The sequence below is a fragment of the Micromesistius poutassou genome (assembly GCF_964030765.1).
Source record: "Micromesistius poutassou genome assembly, chromosome: 15".
Lineage (NCBI taxonomy): Eukaryota > Metazoa > Chordata > Actinopteri > Gadiformes > Gadidae > Micromesistius > Micromesistius poutassou.
The window spans coordinates 14,980,393-15,003,084 of NC_140285.1; the positions used below are offsets into that span (position 1 = coordinate 14,980,393).

The 22,692-nt window shown below is 44.1% G+C and overlaps 3 protein-coding genes and 1 pseudogene across 4 annotated transcripts; 2 read left to right on the plus strand and 2 right to left on the minus strand.

Moving 5' to 3' along the window:
• Window positions 1–559: 559 nt before the first annotated feature.
• LOC311360145 (thyrotropin-releasing hormone receptor pseudogene) lies at window positions 560–2,505 on the plus strand (annotated as a pseudogene). Its single transcript has 2 exons — window positions 560–1,684; window positions 2,107–2,505. The product of its transcript is annotated as a thyrotropin-releasing hormone receptor pseudogene (transcript).
• A 7,170-nt stretch (window positions 2,506–9,675) lies between these two features.
• On the plus strand, window positions 9,676–15,516 carry LOC311360124 (transmembrane protein 198-like). Its single transcript, XM_084480225.1, has 5 exons — window positions 9,676–9,833; window positions 10,936–11,216; window positions 11,764–12,351; window positions 12,535–12,674; window positions 14,644–15,516. Exons 2-5 carry the CDS (start codon window positions 11,063–11,065, stop codon window positions 14,794–14,796), a joined length of 1,035 nt encoding a protein of 344 aa, XP_084336351.1. The 5' UTR covers window positions 9,676–9,833; window positions 10,936–11,062; the 3' UTR covers window positions 14,797–15,516.
• A 56-nt stretch (window positions 15,517–15,572) lies between these two features.
• On the minus strand, window positions 15,573–18,267 carry LOC311359201 (matrix metalloproteinase-19-like; the record flags this gene model as incomplete). Its single annotated transcript, XM_084479184.1, has 9 exons — window positions 15,573–15,806; window positions 15,919–16,046; window positions 16,231–16,395; window positions 16,530–16,631; window positions 16,781–17,026; window positions 17,154–17,366; window positions 17,500–17,630; window positions 17,744–17,832; window positions 18,187–18,267. The coding sequence occupies 9 exons, from the start codon at window positions 18,265–18,267 to the stop codon at window positions 15,573–15,575; spliced, it is 1,389 nt and encodes a 462-aa protein (XP_084335310.1).
• Window positions 18,268–19,525: 1,258 nt separating this feature from the next.
• Window positions 19,526–22,081, minus strand: pym1 (PYM homolog 1, exon junction complex associated factor). Its single transcript, XM_084479351.1, has 3 exons — window positions 21,951–22,081; window positions 20,988–21,081; window positions 19,526–20,805 (listed from the first exon to the last, which is right to left on the minus strand). Exons 1-3 carry the CDS (start codon window positions 22,000–22,002, stop codon window positions 20,313–20,315), a joined length of 639 nt encoding a protein of 212 aa, XP_084335477.1. The 5' UTR covers window positions 22,003–22,081; the 3' UTR covers window positions 19,526–20,312.
• Between the last annotated feature and the right edge of the window lie 611 nt (window positions 22,082–22,692).

Genomic DNA, 22,692 nt, shown 5'->3' on the forward strand with positions numbered 1-22,692 from the left:
TAACAAAGTATTAATATTGGAATTTAAAAACTCTTAGTCTTAGAACCACATAAATGGGGCAGGAGATATGATATTTATAGAATCGTCATCACTTCAACTTCAAAAGCGGCAATTGTTCTTTGCTTTTTTTTTTTTTTAAGCTTGCCCTATAAATATCCGTGGGTAAGGGTAACATGGGAGTCCACAGTATAATTAGTGTCACTCAGGCTTGGGACTGTGATATACTGTAGAAAATGTTCTGATTTGTGGGCTGCACCCACCCTGGTTTTAATGCCAGGTTTCCAGCACATCCCAGCTGTGGCCGTGGTCTCACACGACATCACGCTACAGTTGGCCGGGGAGGTGGGATCGATTTTGAAGTAGGTGGTTCTCTCAGGCTGAGCAGTGGGGAGAGGAGTCTTCTGGAAGAGAGGGTGGGCAGTAGGGGAGATAAGTGAGAGGACGAGAAGGAGAGACTGAGAAAGTACATGAGAGCAGGGAGAGAGAGAGAGAGACAGATTGAGGGAGAGACAGACAGAGAGAGAGAGAGAGAGAGAGATGTTGTGGGTAACTAGTTCAGGGCTGAAGGACTAGGCGGGAGTCATTTCCATTCTCCATTGATGCCACCTGAGTATCAACCGTGAACAACGACTTCAGCTAAATCATGGTAAGAGATTTTTTATTCTACAGAAGTAAATCAAACTAAATACAAATAATAACTATAGCATATTGATGGGTGTTGAAAATGTGGCCCAAATCCACTTGAACTGGAAATAAAATAACTATAAAACATTCCTTATAAAATCACAAAAACCCTTTCTATGGATGCCCATTTCTGTCCAACCAGACTTTTGTTCCATGCTCCAGAGCTCCTAACTGAATTGCGTGCAGTGAGCCCACCATGGAGAACAGCACGTCGCCCGCCGTCTCCAACAGCAGCTCCTCTCCACTGGACGCGCTGCGGGACATGCCGCTGAAGCCCGTGGAGGAGCAGGTCATCACCGTCCTCCTCACCGCGTTCATCTGCTGCGCGGGCATCGCCGGCAACGTCATGGTGGTCCTGGTGGTCCTGGGCACCAAGCACATGGTCACCCCCACCAACTGCTACCTGGTCAGCCTGGCGGTGGCCGACCTCGTGGTGCTGCTGGCCGCCGGCCTGCCCAACATCTCCGACGCGGTGGCCTCCTGGATCTACGGCCACAGCGGCTGCCTGTGCATCACCTACCTGCAGTACCTGGGCATCAACGTGTCCTCCTGCTCCATCACCGCCTTCACCGTCGAGCGCTACATCGCCATCTGCCACGCCATCAAGGCCCAGTTCATCTGCACCGTGTCGCGCGCCAAGCGGATCATCGCCGGCGTCTGGCTCTCCACCTCGCTGTACTGCGTCATGTGGTTCTTCCTGGTGGACACGGACGAGGCGGTGTACGCCAACGGCGTGGTGGTGACGTGCGGCTACCGCGTGTCCCGGGACCTCTACATGCCCGTCTACTTCCTGGACTTCGCGCTGTTCTACGTGCTGCCGCTGGCCGTGGCCACCGTGCTGTACGGCCTCATCGCCCGGATCCTGTTCATGAGCCCGCTGCCCTCCGACCTGAGCGACCGCGGCGGCGGCGGCGGCGGCGGGGGCGGCTCAGTGCACCAGGGCCAGGCCCACGGCACCGCGCTCAAGCCCAGGAAGACCATGGCGGCCGGGAGGAAGCAGGTAGGAGGGAGGGCGCGCGAGGGAGGGAGGTGGCTGTTGCTTTGATTAAACAGGGCTGGGTGGCATGAGGGGGGGGGGGGGGGAACTGGGCTTGTTCCTGCTTTCAAATGTTTTTTCTTTGTTCAACCTTTAGAATTGTTTGTGAATGAATTTTTCTATTTCCCTTGATCTTCGGCGGTTTAGAGATGATTGTGTTGTCCATCACCAGTAGAGGAAATATACTGCCACTGCCACACCAGACATATTCACCCTCTAGACGGCCGGTGCGTCGTGTATCTCCTACATTAAAGGAAAACCGTTACTTGTTAGGTTCTCCTTATGGCTGGAGTTATGGTTCCCTCTAAATGAACCTTCCCCAGCTGTTATGCGCTGTTGGACGGCGTGTCCCACACGGCCCTCTGCGTCTTCACACGTGTCTCCAGGTGACCAAGATGCTGGCGGTGGTGGTGGCGCTGTTCGCCCTGCTCTGGATGCCCTACCGCACCCTGGTGGTGGTCAACTCGGTGGCGGACCCCCCCTGCACCAACGCCTGGGTGCTGCTCTTCTGCCGCGTCTGCGTCTACTGCAACAGCGCCATCAACCCCGTCATCTACAACCTCATGTCCCAGAAGTTCCGCGTGGCCTTCCGGAGGCTCTGCGGCTGCAAGGGCGGCGGCGGCGGCGGCGAGGGCAAGGCGGCCAGTCAGGTGCCCGTGTACTACAGCGCCATCAAGGACTCCTTGCCCGACAGCGGCGAGCCAATCACGATGCAGGAGGATGTGAGAGGCGCCACAGGGACGAGAGGCGGGGCTTCCCGCTGGAGCGAGCGGATACAGCGTTAGGCGGCTGGGGGGATGCGGTTGTTTTTGTTGACTGTTGGTATCAAAACTGAAATAGCATAGGGGTTAGAATTTGGTACAGTCCTTCTTTGTGGATAATTGATATTTACTGTAGATATTTATTGGATTTGTTGTTGTTTTTTGTGCTGCAGTTTTTTTGGCAATACGCTAACTGCCAAATAAACTTTTTCTATCTTGTTATATTCACATTTATACTTCATGTCTTCACTACACATGTAGTATAAACTATACATATTAATACAGATGCTTAAAACTAAATTTAAACAACTAACTTACCATAGCAGAAAACAAATAAAGTAGCCTACGAAATGAAGGCTGCCATGATCGCTGGTTGAGACCACGTTGGTTGTGTGTCAGACGTTAACTCAGACAATTGTGTGAAGTTGTTATAATGTCATATGGCGCCTTGACTTCCTTGCAGATCATGAGGTTCTCAATGTGGATGGACTTACAGTCTCCATGTTAGCATTCATTATGTCCATATTAACGTCGCCAGATGTATCTTAGGTATTTCCATTAGTATGTTAGTCTGTGTTATGTATATATTGTTATGTTGCTTATGTTCCAGCACAATGCTTGTAGTGTGTCTTCGGTTGCAATGATTTTGTGTTGACTTTGAAAAATGTGTCATTATTTATTCAACTTTGGAAAATTGAGTTGCTACTCGTTATTTCGATAATGAAATGGTGTATAATTATTGTCACTGTTTATTAAACATTTGTGAATGGTGATTTGGAATTAAAAGAGACATGTACAGAACACATCTTTCTTTAGTTTAGTTTTGTTCTGTATTACTAAAATATCCCAGACAAGGCAATCCCATTGTGAAGAACAGAATGGCAATATTTTATTTGTAGCCACTGGGACAGTTAAGATGAATGTGGGTTTGACTGAACTAGCTTGACCTAGTGGACTGAATATTTGAATATATTTTAGAAAATATACTTTGCCTTTATTCATGGGAAAGGAACACATGTGGTGTTATTGTTGTGAGGCAATCTACTGGAAAGAGATTCATCACAAATCAAGTTCAACATGACGTGTTAGTCTAGAAAATTTTGCCAATATTAGGGACAGAAATGTCACGCAACACGCACACGCAACACGCACACTATTTAATTCATCCAAACAATAGTGGGAGAAGTTATTAATGCAAACATTTATTTGTAACTTATTTATGAAAAGATTAGTGGGAAAAAAAATAAACATCCAGACACTAAATCACCATAGAAGGCCCACTTTCCGAGGGTTTGACTGAAGAAAAAAAGTGACTACTGTTAATTGTTAGCCTTCATAGACTGTAAATATACACCATCCTGGGTCCTGAGTCATCCTGGCTGGCTGTGATTCAGAGCGAGTGGTGTTTCTAAAGGGCTATATGTCACAGACAGAGACCCCAGATCTAAAGCGTCTGCTGGCGGAGGAAAGACCATAACGCAAGGTCTGAACTCATCTGTCACCGAGGCCGACTCTGGCTTCATGAATACAGCATAAGTATAACAATACAGTAATGTATAACAATAAGGGAGGCCTAATGATGTGTGAAGTCCCCACAAGGGCTATACACACGTCAAAACAAGTCTCACAGCATATGCCAGCGTATGGAAGGTTTCCTGGATGGAAAGAAACCTTGTTTGTGTGCCTTATTATAGTGCTTCTCCTGGCGGAAAAAAGAAGCTAATTGAAGCATCAGATATATAACAGTGCAGTGTTTCTGGATAATAGTCATTATGTGTTGAGAGCTGCTTCTGCTCTGTGATGAGAGCACATGATCCTTGTTGAACAACCTGGTTATTCTTCTTCATCCCCCATATGCTGATGAATTATGCATAGTGTTGCATGCCCTTCAACAGTCTGCACACGCATTGTTAAATATCATTCATAACAACACCTCATGCAGACTGCTGCGGGGCAGTTATAGTAAACCTTGCATAGACACAAATGACGTTCACGCCTGTCCAACGTCAACGGCAGACCTACACTTATAGACTGTACACATCAACAGCTCTGGCAGACATAGGCACTGTGAAACAGATATCTGTTTGCACACTATTTATTCTAACTTTTCTTTGATTAACTGTCAGACAGGGCAGCCACCCGGCAAGCAGCACGTCTTTAGCATCATGGAATTATGTAACGCTTCAACCGGCAGAGCAGCCCGCTCAGACGGACGGTTTACTAACTTCTACTCCCAGCTCGGCTAGCTTTCAACAAATCATGGTCCGTTTCACGCATCAATAACTGCATCCATAATGCAAACCGTCTTCAGCATCTAGATGTTTTAATGTAACTTTGACAAAGAACAAATAATTAAGCTTAGTAATCAGGCTTGCCAGAATAATTAGCATGTAGCCTCTCTTACACATCTATTAACTCAAATAGAAGTCCATCTCACAAATGAAAATGTACAAAATATCATGAACTTAATGATGTCCATTTCATTTTTGTTTTTTTGTTGTTTCACACAATTGTACATGGCCTCATCATGCATGTTTTATTAGCATTCAAATAGTGATTTGATGTGGGACATGAGAAGGGGTTGCTATGAAACAGTGGTCAACATAACAGATTTCACTCTCAGCTCTTGAGTATTCATATACATTTATGCAAAGTCTCCCCTCTTCTACACTCTCCAACCGTCGCACTCCTTTGTTGCTGCCACACGGCAGGGAAGTGATTCTTGGAAGTTTGCCAACTACAGAGCCTATTAACTAGTCATGTAAATGTATTGACATTTCTGCCCTCAGGGCTCCTTTAACATCAACAATACATACAGGCACTGGTTGTTATAAAGGCTACACCCTAGTTACACATCTGTTGGGTTTGACAGTCATATTCTACATTAGGGTGAAAAAAAAATCAACAGGCAGATCAGCAAATCAAAACTCTTAAACCCACAGTCACAGGAAAAACAGCAAAATCCACTACTAGAAAGGTGACAAGAATATAATATCAAATCTGCAAAAAAAATACTATACATATACATTTTTGTATTCTAAATTACTAATATAAATATGTTTAGTATTCAGTCGTTTTCTGATATATTTACAGAAAAATAAGAAGATGAACGTACCCTTTAAACGACGGCTACTGCTATACTTGGATTCTGTCTTAATAAATAAATATAAGCTAATAAGTGCTGAGTGTGAGTTATTCTGTTGCAGAACACAGCAACGCTCTGCCAGATTTAGCAACATAGGAATTATTTTTAGCTGCTGTTCATACGAGTTCAGTAAAAGAAAAACGTGATTCGCTAAAAAGGTGTCCTGATCAAATAGACGCGTGTTTGGATGCTTCAACTGATGTACCAAACTTCCCTGTTACATTATGAAACATACTTTCATGTTATCTTCAGTATACTAAACTGTCACACAATCCCAACTACTATTATTACTATTCAGCTGGTGATTTTTGCGTCGAATCCAATCTATCAATATGATAGTTAGTTAGTTATGATAGTATATGGTAGCTACATCACAGCTACATTCACACAACAAACAGACTTTTCTCCAAATCTACATCGAGTTCTCCTTATTCCCATCAGAAAGGCTTCAAAATGTTCCCAGAGATCCGACCCTGCTGCTTCCAACCTGAATAGCCTGATACACATCCCTGTTAAATTAGTACTGTTCAACACCAGATCGCTACTAAAACCCTTGTGGTCAATTTTTTAATCCCCTTCCATAACCAGGACATCGTATTGCTAACAGCAGCTGGACAGGGACATCAGGCTCACCTGTAGAGCTGTCTGATTGGGGTTCACTGGACTCTCCAAGGTCCTCAGGTCGTGGTGGGGGTCTTGCTGCTGTTTTTTAAACCACTAACAGTATCTTCCCATCACTGGTAATGCCTACTGTAGTCTCAAGCTGCTTATGTTTAATATTGACTGTGTAAGTCCAGTATGTTGTATCTTTGCTTAGTGCACACCGAAACCAAAATCCTATTTTTCTAACCAAAGTGATCGTCAATGACGATAGACTCATTGTTGGAGATTTTAATCTCCATGTCAATGATGTGTCTTTCTATCTTGTATAAGTCCCGCTCCACACACTTAACTATGGAGGACTCTTTTGTCTAAGTGCATTTTTATTCCACACCGTCTTTCATTCTACATCCCAACCCCAAAAGTGGAACACCAATTTCAGCAACAGCTCACCCCTATGCCCACCACATTTACGATCTGGTCAACAACTTGAACCATCTTTGTTACGCCACACTAGACACCGTGGCCTCTCTATCTACTAGGGCAGGATCAGCTGCTGAGCCTTCCCCCTGGACTGATGAGTCCAGCCTCGGCGCAGAGAGGGACCGCACACAGGCTGAGCGCTGTTGGAAGAAACCCAGCCGGCGGTATAGAGACCACTGGGCTCTTTCAAACCATTTCATCAAGGCTGCATTTTTTATTGGACTTTTTGTTTGACTCTTTTAGTCGATAAATCTGTGTGAATATAGGCACCGTCCATTGTTCCTGTTCAAGACTAGCCCGCCTAGTTAGCCCTGCTCCCCCCACTGCTCCATGACGTGCCCAGACAACTGTGAGATATTGTTATAATTTTTCACTGATTATATAAAGACTATCAGACTCTCCCCTGTCTCCCTCTCCTCTGAAGTAGCACTGGACGTCCTGCTCTCCTGTCTAATTGTATCTCTATCTCCATGACACCCACACATGCATTCATCCTCTGGTCCCCTAGATGTGACTCCGTCATTGTCTAGTCCAGTCCAGCACTGCGACTTTCTGCTCACCATTATGAACGAGTCTCTATTAAGTGGCCCTGTCTGCATAGCTCCATTGCACCCAAACGGCTCTTAACCCATGACATTGTGATGCATGCAGATGCAAGTGACCGTTCCCCATGGCATGGTCCCTTATTGGATATCCTTGGTGTGTTTGGGTGGCTCATCGGGTAGCACCCTGAATTTGTTCCCCTCTTACCTCTCCAACAGAGCGTTTGCTGTAACGGAGAATAACTTTATCTCTTCTCATGCCCTCTGTCTTGTGAGGTACTGCCAGGCCCAATCCTTTTCTCCTTCTACAAGCTTCCCTTGGGACACATTATTACCCATTTTGTTGGCATCTCCTACCATCTCTTCAATGACATCCAGCTGTACCTATATTTCTGTATAAAATACTCTATCTGTCTCTTCTTCTTCAGAACTGTCTTGTTGCAATCCAGGACTGGATGGCTGTACATTTTTTGCAGCTAAACACTGAAAAAAATAATAATAATTTGTTGTGCAGGTCTGAAACCATACTGAGTAGCATTCAGCCTTGCACTGACCAAACTGCCCCTTCCATGAAGCTGACCTCCTCGTTGTCATCTTCGCTGAAGGGCCCTCAGAAGCTCTTGCCCCCCTCCGCGACTCTCTGACCGGGGGCTTCTGTCTGTCCGACGTACCAGACTACGGACAATAGGTGACCGTTTAGCCTCTGCAGATCGCCTTCCCCCTCCAACATCGTCTTCCCTTCTGTTGAGGGTTTTAAACAGCTTCTAAAAACCCACTTGTTCAAACAGGCTTCTTAACAGTACTGGGTGTTGTGTTTTTCTTTCCCCTTGTTTTTACCGCTGTCTGTTACGGCATTTCCTGTTCTTTGAGCGTTTATTATGGTTTTATCTATCATGATTTTTGTTGCTATGCATCCTCTCTGTCAAGCACTCTGTAACTTTTGATTTGAAAAGGTGCTATATAAATAAATCCTACTTCACTACTATCAAAAAGTATGTATGTTAAGGAACAGCCTTCCAAATATAAACTATATTTTGCAGGCTCTGTTGCAGTCGGCCTGAGATGTTTTTAATCCAGTCAATATCCACACCCTAGTCTCAGCCTGCAGGCCTCAGCTGAGAAACACACAGACCTATCATTTACAGAAGCTAAACTCCTGATCAATACTCTTGGCTTTCCAATCAAAGGAGCGATAAAGAATCCACCAGTGACTATGGAATTGATTGCATATGACTGCCAGGACGCGCTGGGCCACCCAGAGGGTAGTAAAGGTATACGTTGTAAACAACCCTCAACAGGGAGGGCTGGGAGTTACATCAAGCTACGACCACGACCAAACCACTTGCTTGGCCTTTATTGAGAGAGATCTTCTGGTCAAGCCCATCACATTCGTCTTCACTCTGAGTTAATGACTTGAGGCTAGAGGGAGAGAGACATTGTCCCTATACTGAGGGTTCAGCGCCCTATAATTTGGGTCCAGCCAGTAAGTCTAAATTCCTTGCATTTCATCCCTTTAGCTGGGACACCTACCACACATCACACACCTACCGATATTTTTTTCAGTTGGGTTTCAGTTGTAATAAAGGTAGGCCTATTAGGTGTCTGTTTGAGTTTTACTCTTGTAATGTTTGTCTCATAACAGTGTAACATTTGTTTTAGAAAAAAAAATACAAGTAGAATACTTTAACGTACGGTCCAGAGTGACCCTCGTGATGGGCTGTGGTCTGCAGGACGATGCGGTGACGAGTCACTGGCAGAAACACAGACTGCAAGCTGTTCCTCTTTATTGTGACTCTCAGCAAAGCACCTTAATTCTGCGTGACAGCTCAATTTCCCTCGTTATTCCAACATTATTATTGCAATTCAGTTTCCCCATGTGGCCATTAACTACTGTCATTATTAATCTGGTATTTCAGCCTGACATTTGTTGCCGAGTTTGTGCGACCATTAACTGATGTGAGTCTGGTGAGCTCCCCTGGGACTGCTGGACGACATTCAGGGTTGGACACGGGGAGCGACAGTTTACATTTTTTACTGTGCTTATGGAAACTTTAGTCATACGTACCTATTATGTTCTTTGTAAAACGGAAAAGACTCGGAGCATCCCACGCATTAAGCGGCAGCATTCAGAAATATGGAAATATAGCGACACCTAGTGGTGGCTAAAGGTAGGTACTACAGCCAACGGTGTAAACAGGCCTTAAATAACTCACTTTTTCCCACCATAAAATCCCCCTGTACGAAGTAGGTTAACAGGCATACATAAAATAAAAAATATATCAAATTATAATTTTGAATAAACAACGACTATGAGGTGTATCAAGTGTATATTGGAAAGTGGCGATAGTGCGGACTGACCTTGGACTTGGCACTAGGCTCGGGCTGTCACTGTCCAGCACGCCGGGGCAGATGGTCGTCCCTCGATCAGCGCGTCAGCTGTTCACTGGAGCACACAGGCGGACTTTAGCGCGGCGCACAAAGAGCCCTCGCATAAACACAGGAGAAAACTTTTCAAAACGCGCACTTGTTTTACTGGATTATAAATTCAAAGGGCTGCTCGTGAAGAGAATGCCTTATTCAAGGTAGGTGACTGTAATAACATTTTATGTTATTACAATGATGTTGTATATGATGTATAGCCTACATACACAGATATCTGCCCTTACGAACTTTGGAGTGGTGCAATCACGCGTACGTTATTAGTCCTGTGACATTTTTAAATGCTAAAAGATGAACGTGCCGTTACATACAGTCTTACAGGACGGTATTTCCTGAGTTAAACGTATGTTAACTATTTCAAAACAAGTAGTACGATTCCAGCAAGACGTTAACCCTTACAAGTCTACTAAAGCTCCTCGTAATTCCATTTGCTGACCATGAGATCCGTGGAAGCTTATCAGGTCAACACTGGGCAGGTTATGACAACAACAAGGCAATGCACACTACTTTGCTTTTCTCTTGAACAAAGATTTGTGTTGAATTCATGCAGACCTTTATTAAAGGGATGTAGCATTATGTATACATGTTACAGTTCCCACACACATGTGAAGGATGTGTGAACATTGTGTGGTGTTTGGGAGGCAGTTTCTGTTCTTCATTGTTCAGAATGAAAACAAAAAAACAAAAAAACACCTGCTCAAAACAATTACAAGCAATGACACCAACCCAGTGAGCCATTTCCATGTCTGCATCCGCTCATTTCACAAAGGAACCAGGAGAGAGAACAACACACACACACACACACACCCACACACACACACACACACACACACACACACACACACACACACACACACACACACACACACACACACACCACCACCCACGCACACACACACACACACACACACACACACACACACACACACACACACACACACACACACACACCTCAGAGGCCATCTTCCACTTCCTGTTCTGGTTCCTGGAGAAGGAATAGGAAACAGGAAACTCAAGGAAGCAGTCTCACGCTTCAGGACTGTGAGCTGGTAAAAGGGATTTCATTATAGGATCAATAGCTCAGGAATCTAATCTTTCCAGAAATCCTATATATATATATTTTTTTTTTTTAAGAGACAAGTTAAACAAGTGTAACTTGGGGCTGTCTCCCGATCACAGGACCTGATAAAGAGTCCGCTGTGGACCCCAGGAGGCTCAACAATGCCCTCCTTTTTTGTTTTTCAGGTGCAAGACTGGAAATTATTCCTCTGTTCCTGGATGCCAAGTACACTTCAATGAGTAGAGAAAATCAGCAGGCTGTACGGTCCGACCAAACAGCAATTTTAGCAGAAAAAAACCCCCTGGTCTGAATATGGCCGACACCTCCCTCTATGTGACTGATGCACCTGGCCCTGTCTCAGCCCTGGACGACACGTGCGCGTGGGAGATTAGGCAGGAGTATGACGTCATCCCCACCCTGGTCGCCTCCATATGTCTGTCAGTGGGACTTGTCTACTGTTTCTTGGGTAAGTGTTCTCGGTACATAACAGAGGAATAAAGTCATGTTTTTGGACCCGGCGCCTGCCAACATTTCAGCAGCATCCCGTTTTCCTCGAGTCTCATTCCCAGGGATTCATTTCAATATCGTACTAAGAGCTTATTGGCTTAGAGAGGCCATGGCCAGGTGCCTGGGAGCTGCCAGGGGTTAAGGCTGGATATAAAGCCTGCGGGGAGTGATACTGTCTACCCCCCACAAGCTGGCTTTGTTCACGCCTAGTGCTGCACTGACATTTTACCTGCTGATGACAGAACCATGAAACCCCAACACACACAATGCTGTGTTCGGTACAGCCAACCCAGTGACCCAAAAACCTCGATATCGGTCGTGAATGAAGGAATATGGCCCGGGGATTACAACAGAATCGTTTTATATTTAGAGTTAGAGTTGTATAGGCATCATTAGTGTTAGTACAAGGGCCTATTACTGTGTTCAGCCATTACAGTCAACATGCCCAATAAACCCAAACCCCAGAGCGACCTCATCACAGTGCAGCGCTCTCTCTCTCTCCCCAGGATACCGCTGCTTCAAGATGGTGATGTTCCTGTCCGGGTTCATGCTGGGCTCGGCCGTGGTGTGTCTCCTGTGTGTGGTCCAGAAGGACTCTGTGCTGGACACGGAGCTGGGCCTGGGGACCAAGGCGGGCATCAGCCTGGGGGTGGGCGTGCTGTGCGGCCTGCTGACCATGCTGGTGTCCGCCCTGGGGCTCTTCCTCACCGGCCTGCAGCTGGGCGGGGTGCTCTCCGGCGCCGCCCTGCTGGCCGTCGCGCAGTTCCACCCCTCCCTGTCTCCCTGGTGGGCGCCCCTCAGCGCCCTGCTGGCCACCAGCGTGCTCTTCGCCCTGCTCGCGCTGCGCTGGCAGAAGCCCCTCACCGTGGCGTCCACGGCCGTGTTGGGGGCGGCGGCCGTGGCGCTGAGCGTGGACTACCTGGTGGAGGCCTTCCCGCTGGTGGTGCACGTGGGCGACGCCATTTCGGGGGTGGCCACGTACCCGCTGTGCTGGATCAGCTGGGCCCTCATGGGGATCGGCCCCGCGCTGGGTCTGGCGGGGGCGCTGGTGCAGTGGAGGGTCACAGCTGCTGGGGTGTCGCACTCAGAGTGGGGTGAGAGGACCTGCTGTACCCACTCGGATATGGAGAGAAATCAATCAGAGCGCAATAATAGAAATATTTAAATAATTGCACACTCAATCACGCGGTTAAGACTCCTTTCATTCTGAATATAAATGATCTGGTGGTGTGTGAAGAACCCATTTTCATTATTTGTGTTCCCTTCTCTCTCCCCAGCTGAGTTCAAGAAGCAGCAGGCCAAGGCGGAGGCCCCGCCCAGCACGCTGCAGTACAGACGGAGCCACAGGAGGGCCGGCTCGCAACGGCGCCGCGGCCCGCCGCCCCTGAAGCGCTACGCCGGGGACGTGCTGGCTCCGGTCAGTGAGCGACACGCTTCACAGCAGGGACGCACACAGCCTGGATATGAGGCTATATGAGGCTAAATGATGCTATATGAGGCTACATGAGGCTATATGAGGCTACATGAGGCTATATGAGGCTAAATGATGCTATATGAGGCTATATGAGGCTACATGAGGCTATATGAGGCTAAATGATGCTGTATGGTATTATATGAGACTATATGATGCTATATGAGGCTAAATGAGGCTATATGAGGCTATATGATGCTATATGAGGCTAAATGAGGCTATATGAGGCTAAATGATGCTATATGAGGCTATATGAGGCTACATGAGGCTATATGAGGCTAAATGATGCTGTATGGTATTATATGAGACTATATGATGCTATATGAGGCTAAATGAGGCTATATGAGGCTATATGATGCTAAATGAGGCTATATGGTATTATATGATGCTATATGATGCTAAATGAGGCTATATGGTATTATATGAGGCTAAATGAGGCTATATGGTATTATATGAGGCTATATGATGCTATATGAGGCTATATGAGGCTATATGCTATATGAGGCTATATGAGGCTATATGATGCTATATGAGGCTATATGATACTATATGAGGCTAGATGATGCTGTATGGTATTATATGAGACTATATGATGCTATATGAGGCTATATGAGGCTATATGATGCTATATGGTATTATATGAGGCTGTATGGGGCTATATGATGCTATATGAGGCTATATGATGCTAAATGAGGCTATATGATGCTATATGAGGCTATATGATGCTATATGGTATTATATGAGGCTATATGAGGCTATATGATGCTATATGGTGCTATATGAGGCTATATGATGCTATATGAGGCTATATGATGCTATATGATGCTATATGGTATTATATGGTGCTATATGAGGCTATATGATGCTATATGAGGCTATATGGTATTATATGAGGCTATATGAGGCTATATGATGCTATATGATGCTATATGAGGCTATATGATGCTATATGGTATTATATGGTGCTATATGAGGCTATATGATTCTATATGAGGCTATATGGTATTATATGAGGCTGTATGAGGCTATATGATGCTATATGGTGCTATATGAGGCTATATGATGCTAAATGAGGCTATATGATGCTATATGAGGCTATATGATGCTATATGGTATTATATGAGGCTATATGAGGCTATATGATGCTATATGGTGCTATATGAGGCTATATGATGCTATATGAGGCTATATGATGCTATATGATGCTATATGATGCTATATGAGGCTATATGATTCTATATGAGGCTATATGGTATTATATGAGGCTGTATGAGGCTATATGATGCTATATGGTGCTATATGAGGCTATATGATGCTAAATGAGGCTATATGATGCTATATGAGGCTATATGATGCTATATGGTATTATATGAGGCTATATGAGGCTATATGATGCTATATGGTGCTATATCAGGCTATATGATGCTATATGAGGCTATATGATGCTATATGATGCTATATGATGCTATATGAGGCTATATGAAGCTATATGGTATTATATGAGGCTATATGAGGCTATATGAGGCTATATGGTATTATATGAGGCTATATGATGCTATATGAGGCTATATGAGGCTATATGGTATTATATGAGGCTATATGATGCTATATGAGGCTATATGAGGCTATATGGTATTATATGAGGCTATATGAGGCTATACAATGCTATATGAGGCTATATGAGGCTATATGATGCTATATGAGGCTATATGAGGCTATATGGTGCTATATGAGGCTATATGAGGCTATATGAGGCTATATGAGGCTATACGATGCTAGATGATGCTAAATGGTGCTATTGATGCTACAACTAACACCTGAATGCACGGAACGCACAACCCTCAACAAAATCCACCTGCGTCTCTTTTTGAGGATGTTCTGAGCAGTCGTCTTACTGCGGTGCGTTCTGTCTCAGAGCTACATCAGGAGTCTGCAGGAGCGCCAGATGGGCACGGGTTCCAGCAGCAGCAGCAGCGTCAGCACCGTCACGTGCACCGTGATCGACCTTGACTTTGAGACGGGCTCCATGGCACCACTGACCGCCTCCTCGCCGGGCTTCAGGCTTTAAAGAAGACCTCAAACAGTACACTCCCCCCGCCTGCACATGATCTGCTTCAAACCGCACCTGGTTCCTTCAAGTCTTTATTTCCTGTTGAATTCATTTCTTACATTTAATTTGCAGAATCAGCAGAATCAAACACACATAACAGCTAAACTAAGTGTAATTGTAATACTTGTTTATGCTTGTACCATTCTGGTAATATTTCTAAGAACAGTGTATCATAGTAAATGCTGTCATCATTTTTTACATTTTAAATGCGAGCATGAAAGTATTGAGCTATTCAAGACAGAACATCATGGACAATGTGTAACATGATGGGGCCTTTGAATGAATTACTGAGAATTAAAAGTGACATACAGTTACATTTAATAAAGTCTGCATAAGTATAATTTATTTGCATTTAGTTGCACTTTCCCCTGCAACACACCCCTGCAATACTCAGCACTTATCCTTTGAGATAATTATATAATTGTTTTGTAAATGTGCTACAATGATTTCATCCAATAACTAGTCCTGTTTTATGTTGGTCAATCAGTCCTGGCCTTTTTAATGTACATTAGAAATCGCTTGGACATTTTTGTTTAAGAGACAGCATATAATAACACTTTGAAACCATTGCTGTTTATTTGAATAATAAGAAAATGATTTGAATTCCCCTGAGTGTTTTATATATGGCTTATATGTATATTCAGACTTGACAGTCAGTCTTGACAATAAACAAAACAAATCCTCTTCTGTAAACAAGGTGCAAGGTCTTCCAGTCATTGTTGCCCTCTAGCGGTTCAGTCGTCACAGTGCATCCATTTTGCTGCTGTGTTTAGTGGGTAGCCCTTCTCCACTGTTTGTTTGTTTACACGCCAATACTGGGTTCCCTTGAACACATAAATGTGGCCATTCATCCCTGTAGACACAGCACTTGGATTGCTAGGAAACCCTCTGTAAAGCTTTTGGATCGCTTTTGGATACAACTTGAAGTCTGTTGCTCCAATTTCATCCCACTGCCAATAGTTTGAGCCCTGAAACAAGTCAATTCATGTTAATGCTGGTGTGCTGGCTGTTTACACACAACACAAGGAGTAAGAAGTTACAATACAATTGATAAGATTCAAAGATGTTCCTGGTACCTACTTTGATGAATATAATCCTTTTGGGGGTTCTTTGATAAAAGGCGGAATCAATGTCAGCTGGAATTTTTACCATATTTCTGGGAAAGCCACTGTCAAGTTTAAATATTGTATATCTCCACAATTGTTTCCCTGTAAAGGGAAAAATTTGATACAAATTGTTTAATTAGAATGCACAGCAATATACAAAAATGCAGACAGGTTGTCAAAACACATTTGATGGACAGCATAGCATCAACAGTTGGTGACATCACTCCAGCTGACTTCACATAACCTGTAACCTGTAACCTAGCTGTTCAATGGTTTCCTGAATCACCTCTCACAAAGTAGGTCTTGCCGGTCCTCTGGGAGTGGACTGCGGCGTTCAGGGATCCCGGAAGTTCTTTCCAAAGGGTAGAGATCAGGGTAGGAGTGCTGTATCTAGATCCAGACATTGTCCACACATACTGACCACTGAAGGCATATGTCTTATGCTGCGGACCTACAACCAAACACGAAAAAAAATTGTGAAAAAAACACCATGGGAACAGAAAGTAATAACTGATGAACAGGAATAGGAAGGGTGCCCTGATAGCTTTCTTATCATATCTTTCCAAAGTGTTCATGTCTGCACACCCAACATGATTGCATCTATTGTTGCTTTGCAAGGATCTAGGGCAGTTCCAGCTGGCACCGACTGGCCTGGATTCCTCGATGGCACGTGTTTCCCTGGCTTCCCTGAGAAGGGACATAAAAGTGGGACAGGTGGCTGCAGCACTACAAAGAAAAGTGAGACACCTCAAATACCATGATGTATTCATAACACATACTTAAAGTATTTGATTTGGGGAGTACTGCCTCAGGAGGAACACGTAGGCTGATATTACCATACAACGTCTGGATGCCCTTTATGTCGTCTGCATGCAGCTTGAAGTTGGACTGGTACCCGCTGTACACGGGACCCATCAGTGCGTGGGGGAGTTGGGAGTGGCCCAGCCCAAGGGCGTGGCCTATCTCGTGGGCTGCTATGATCCTCAGGTTGGAGCCATAGTGCTTCCCTTCGGTCCACAGCTCATCACCATCAAAATGCACAATGCCAGACTGTGGGGTGTCTGCATGGGCCAGCACATGCCCTAGCAATACCGCAAGCAGTCAGACATCAGAGCAGGGATCAGAGCTTCTATATGCGTAGGAATGTGCGTGTGTATTTGTGTGACAGTTTGGGGTATGGCTAGGGAGTTTTTAAAAATATTTTCTTACCTCGGCCGTCAAACGGCACTGGGCATGTTTTATCTTTGCGGTGAAATGAGAGGTTGATATCAGCCTTTCCTTGCCGGACTTCCCTGAACGTTAGGGGTGACACATCTCTCCAATACCTGAATGCATTTTGGATGGCCAGCCGGGTCTTTGCTAGTCCCAGGTCAGGTGTGTAGTTATTGATACGGTAGGTCAGCGACGATTTGCGCCATTTGCCTAGGAAACAATGAAAAAGAGGCGCATTATTTGGTAGCATTTAATTTGATGACTCTGCATACGGAAAAATGAATAATAAATAACAGTCAACCATCAGCAGTCTGTTGTAGTGAGCAGAGCGTGGGTTACGCACCTATCACTCGATATGCCAGGGAGTTGTTGGTGAAAGGGTCTGCTGCACCACAGCGAGGTTTGCCCATCACTGCCAGCGTTGCAGCGTTTAGTTTTCCAGATGAGCTCAGGTCATTTACCCTTTGAAAGATTCTGAATAAAAGAAAAATACAACAACATAAACAAAGCCATGGCAGAGGGGTTAAACCGTCCATTGGTAACAGTTGGATAATCTACGTAGTGAAAGAGGGATTAGAACCGGTCACCTGAGGGCTTCTTCCACCTCCTTAGGAGCATATTTCTGACCCCCATTATCCAGTGGAATGTGTAAATAGCCGTAGTGCTTTAAATAATCCTAGGAAAACATTGTTCATCACAAAGCCACTGAATACATGAGCCATAGATATACTTATTTTACTTTGGACTATATATGAGATATATTATTTGTTAATTTAGCTTTCAGGGTATAATTCTGCATTGCCATAGTTTTGTATTTTGCTGTATAACAATTCTAGTTTGCATCTTATGTTAACATTTGTTTTCATTGTGCATTCAAAAAATGTTTAAGTAAGCTTGTCTTCAAAATAACCAATTAAAGCAACAAAAGAAAAAGGAGCAGTTGTGAATGCAATGAACATTTTTTCAACACATGTTGTAGTGAAGACACTTGAACAGTAGAGAACGGTTGGTAAAAAGATGTCTTCCTTACCAGTGCTTTCACAAATTCATCTCTGGTGATCGCAATGGACGATGGTGTTGTCAGTAAGACAATAAGTACCATATATTCCATTGCAGATTCCATTTCCAGGATTTGATTGTTTACGTCTTAAGAAAGGTAATTATGTGGCCCAATTAAACCAATAATATTGGATTTTTCAATATGTATGATTCCTTCTTAATGGGGTACCGTCTTCAACACGTCGTTTCATTTGAATGTTCGTCAGTGCCTTTATACAGCCTGAACCATCAGGCTCCACAAGGAATGTGCTGGGCGGCAATTTACAAAAGCCAAAACATATTTCACACTTTGACAGCACGGTTTGCTACATATCAATTAGTAGTCTAGAGTAATTTTAAAATATCTCATTATCTCATCACATTAGTCATCTCAAAAGAAAAAACAAAATCATCAAATGTTTTCAAAGAATACAAATGTTTCATTATTGACTGATGTCAGATGTTTGTGATTTGTCCATTGGTTTATAGGCCTACATCTAAACCGCTGGCCCACCTCCACAGGCAGTGTCTTTGTAACTACATTGACCTACACAATGAAAAGGGTACTATAGTATCATTGCAGTTCTTCAATAAATAGACTTGTTATTGTACATCTAAAAATGAATGCGTGTTTTGTTTTTTGAACATCCCCCTGACCAAAGCAACTAAAAACATTCCACTTCATGACAATTACTGTGATTGAAACCAGAGAGGCGGGACAGTGTCACAATAATGTACCCACCAGTAGAAAATGTTTGTGTACGCAGGCAAACTACTATTTGGCCTATTGTAGTTCATATAATATTGTAATATGAGGACAGTAGGAGACTTGGCTAACATACGATTTTAGAAGGACAGCATGAGCCAATTCAATGCAAACTCCCAGCCCACGGACATCTTGTTAAATGAATTTCCAAAAACGATTAATCCGTAATTACGACAATGCAGTATTTTGTGTATCATGTATGTAAATGCAGAGATAATTACATCAACACCGGACATATATCACATTTCCTAGGTCGCAAACTAAAGAAATCACAAATTAATATTAGCTCATTAGTGTTGAAATAATGCATATTATTTTTTATTCTTTTGCTATTTTCTTGGCTGGCTCTATTCTGCTCTCAAAGTGTCCTTTGAACCTGAATCATTGCATTTTCAACTCATTATCGCTTCACCAAAGTGTGGTGCCTGAATGCTTCATGCAATAACTGACATTGAACCAACATTCCTAACGATGCAGAGAAAATAATTAGCCTTAATAGAATTGCACACATTTATGTCTCATGTTTTTTTTCATTCTCAATAAAGATGCTGGTTGGTCAGTAATCTTTGCCTTTATTACCATAATATAATGGCCATAAAAATGTAAAAATAAAACATTGTTTAGAATGTACAACGTTCAGAATAGACCGGCATCCACTGGGCTTTGAAAATTAACGCATTGAGCATGGTGTAAAAAGGCCCACAAACATCGTCTTCGTCACATTAAGTGGTGCAATGCCCAAACTTAAGGTAAACATTGTGGCCGAACTGAACACGCTTTACTGGAGAGTCATTGATCACCGTCGAAAAGACCATTGCACGAAGTACAGCTGAAGCAACACTTTGAGGTCCCAATCCATAAAAGACTTCTATGACTTAATTTCATAATTTCATTTATTTAGAAAATCTTAACTTCTCAGTGGTGTAAAAATTTAATAAATGCACCGACTATTACCAACACCTCATCATTCGTCTTTTCTTCTGTAACTGAGATTGACAGACATTGTGTTGAGGCAATATCATGAACAATAAATGGCACATAATACCACTCCATGCACAATGAACCATACATTGTACAGGACAATTTAAAAATTCTATATTAAATGAAACACCTAGCGACCACGGTTCTTATCAGGTTACATTTAAACATCAGATAATTACTAAGTGCTGAGGATTGACATGTTCCTGGTCCTTCAATACGTCAGGTTGAGGCTTTGGTAGTGCGCTTACTTCCCAAGCTACAGTTTATGTTGACTAGCAAAAAAAAAAAAAAAACTTTTCAATGGAGGTCAAAGTATACACAGTTTGTACTTTCAATTGTCCGTCCCTCTGCCCTGCTCCGCTGGCCCCGCTTCAAGAGTCCTCCTCCTCCAGCTGCTCCAGCTCCTCCTGCAGGGCCCGGCCCCGCCCCACCTTCTCCAGCTGATCCTTCGACGGCTCACTGATCTCCCCCGAGTCCATTTTCTGCTGCAGCTCCTCGATCTGTCGCAGCTTCTTCTTCAGGTTCTTGATCTTTTTGACCTTCTCGCTGGCGGCCGAGGGTTCGTCCGCGGCCGGGCTGGCGCCGACCGGTTCCGTGGCGGGGCGCTCCGAGAGGGAGGCGCCCTCCACGGCGCTCCTGGCCGACTCCAGCTCCGCTTCGTCCTCGTCCGTCGGTTGCTGCTGCTTCCGCTTCTCCTTGCGCTTCATGTTGCGCTTGGCCGTCTTGGAGAGGCCGCTGGGCTCGCCGGCCGCCGCACACCCGGGGATCGCCTGCTGCTTGTTGGAGGGCGCCGCGTCCGCCGGGCTCATGCCGGGCGGGAGGTCGGGCTTACTCTTGAAGAACTTCACAAACTTGTTCTCATAGCTGAAACAGAAAGAAAGGCAGTGAGTGAGCAAGGAGAACATGTTTTTCCATGTGTTAGGGGCCAGTGCTTATGCATTGATGTCGATCTGCCTTATTAGCAAAACAGGATAATTTAAAGGGCGTTTTCCACTAGTTAGTGATGGTTACAGTGTAATAATTAGTTCATGTGAAAAGAAGCTTACACGGGGACCTCTTCCTGGGGAGTATAGCCGTCCCTTACTCTCCTGGGCTTCCTCCATGTTCCATCGGGACGCTGTGTGGAAGCAATAAATTTTCCTGCAAAGTAAAATGTGTAATATTTTTCATAAATTTTTTGGGGTGTTTTTTGGGTGAGTGTTTAAAAAGCAAGTTTCCTAGTGCAGATAGAACAACAATATATATATGAGGATTGATAAAATGAGACGCAACAGCAGCAGACATGAAATTTTGTCTTTGCCATAGGTTTTGTAACTACTTACGTTTTAGCACTTATTATTTAGACATAACCAACCAATATAGGCCTACATTATATTTCAATGCACCAAAGTAAAAAAATAAAATAAATAAAAACTTGTTAAGACATACCAAATATTGTGCATGTATACGTGTACAGTTGATACATTTTTAGTTTTTCGTCATTTTGAAAATGTTATAAAATTGTAACTTTTGTTTAAAATTTGATTGGACATATCCCTGTCTGCTTTGGTGCACACAGCCAGTGTGCATTAATTCCCAAATTATATAACATAACATAACAACCACAACAATAAGGTGAATAGCCTAAACACAATCAATAAGTCAAATCGTGGCTGCAGAACAGTGCAGATTACCAGGTCACAGTAAGCCTAGCAATTAGCCTTAGCAAACGAGGGAACGCAACCTTAACACAGCGGTAAATTAAACATACACTAAAAAAGCACGTCTAAGGGAACCCTAAACAAAGAAAATAATTCAACAATGTATTCAAATAAATAGCAGATTCTGCTAACAGTTGGAGAAAGTTAAGGATGCGTGCTAACCAAGCTAGCCACTGCTAGCCACCAGGTCTCCCCACTTAACGCCAGCCCCGGCCCGGGCCGTCGGGCTATCTGCGTAAAGGCCCCCCGGTGAACGCATTACCAGAGATGTTCTCAGAAAATAAAGTGCCTTATCCAAAAGATAGTTACCAGAATCATCCATTTCATAGGGGATTGCCGTCTTGGTGTGCGGGTGGCTCATGGTGGATGCGGTGTGTGTGTGTGTGTGTGTGTGTGTGTGTGTGTGTGTGTGTGTGTGTGTGTGTGTGTGTGTGTGTGTGTGTGTGTGTGTGTTTGTGTGTGGCTCTAGCTCCACTAGCTCTATGGAGACGACAGCGGGGCGCACTCCGTCAGGTCGGGGACGACCCAGTAGCGAAGCACAATTATGATGCCAAGTCCAGCGACAAATCACTATTTTTAAAGCATAACTGTGGTCATAGGAGGGTGTTGTATCCTACCAGGGTTTAATAACACATCCTTGCCGTTTACAAAGTGTATTATGGTCTGATGAGGTTAGGACGCTCAACACTTTATTGAACTTATCTATGGCTTCCAAAATAGTGCCAGACGTTTAGACTCAAATCATCTTCTCTGCTTTTTTTTTGTAGTTCCCCGAAATACGGTGAAGAGGTGTGAGTAGACCCTGGTCGGGCAGAAGATTGTCTAGGAGAACTATCATGCTTTTGAACGAAAGAATCGTGGCTAGGGACTCGATCCGCAGAAGTAAAAGGGGTATGAAACTTGACAAACAAACAGAAGTCAGCGCTTCACCTCAATGAACCACAAGTTACTGGGGGGTTGTGTTACAGTGAGTATTGTGTGTTCCTGACGTGTCACCACATTGACTGATCGATATAGGACTAGGATTACCCGTTAACACAGCTGACTGCCA

What these genes read in the sequence shown, in the direction of transcription:
- pym1 (XM_084479351.1), bottom strand. Translation starts at nt 22,002, where the DNA reads ATGAGCCACCCGCACACCAAGACGGCAATCCCCTATGAAATGGATGAT. An exon ending in CTATGAAATGGATGATTCTG is followed by an intron (nt 21,082 to 21,950) that starts GTAACTATCTTT and finishes TTTACTTTGCAG; the next exon opens with GAAAATTTATTGCTTCCACA. An exon ending in CCCCAGGAAGAGGTCCCCGT is followed by an intron (nt 20,806 to 20,987) that starts GTAAGCTTCTTT and finishes TTTCTGTTTCAG; the next exon opens with CTATGAGAACAAGTTTGTGA.
- LOC311360124 (XM_084480225.1), top strand. Translation starts at nt 11,063, where the DNA reads ATGGCCGACACCTCCCTCTATGTGACTGATGCACCTGGCCCTGTCTCA. An exon ending in GGTGTCGCACTCAGAGTGGG is followed by an intron (nt 12,352 to 12,534) that starts GTGAGAGGACCT and finishes CTCTCTCCCCAG; the next exon opens with CTGAGTTCAAGAAGCAGCAG. An exon ending in CCGGGGACGTGCTGGCTCCG is followed by an intron (nt 12,675 to 14,643) that starts GTCAGTGAGCGA and finishes GTTCTGTCTCAG; the next exon opens with AGCTACATCAGGAGTCTGCA.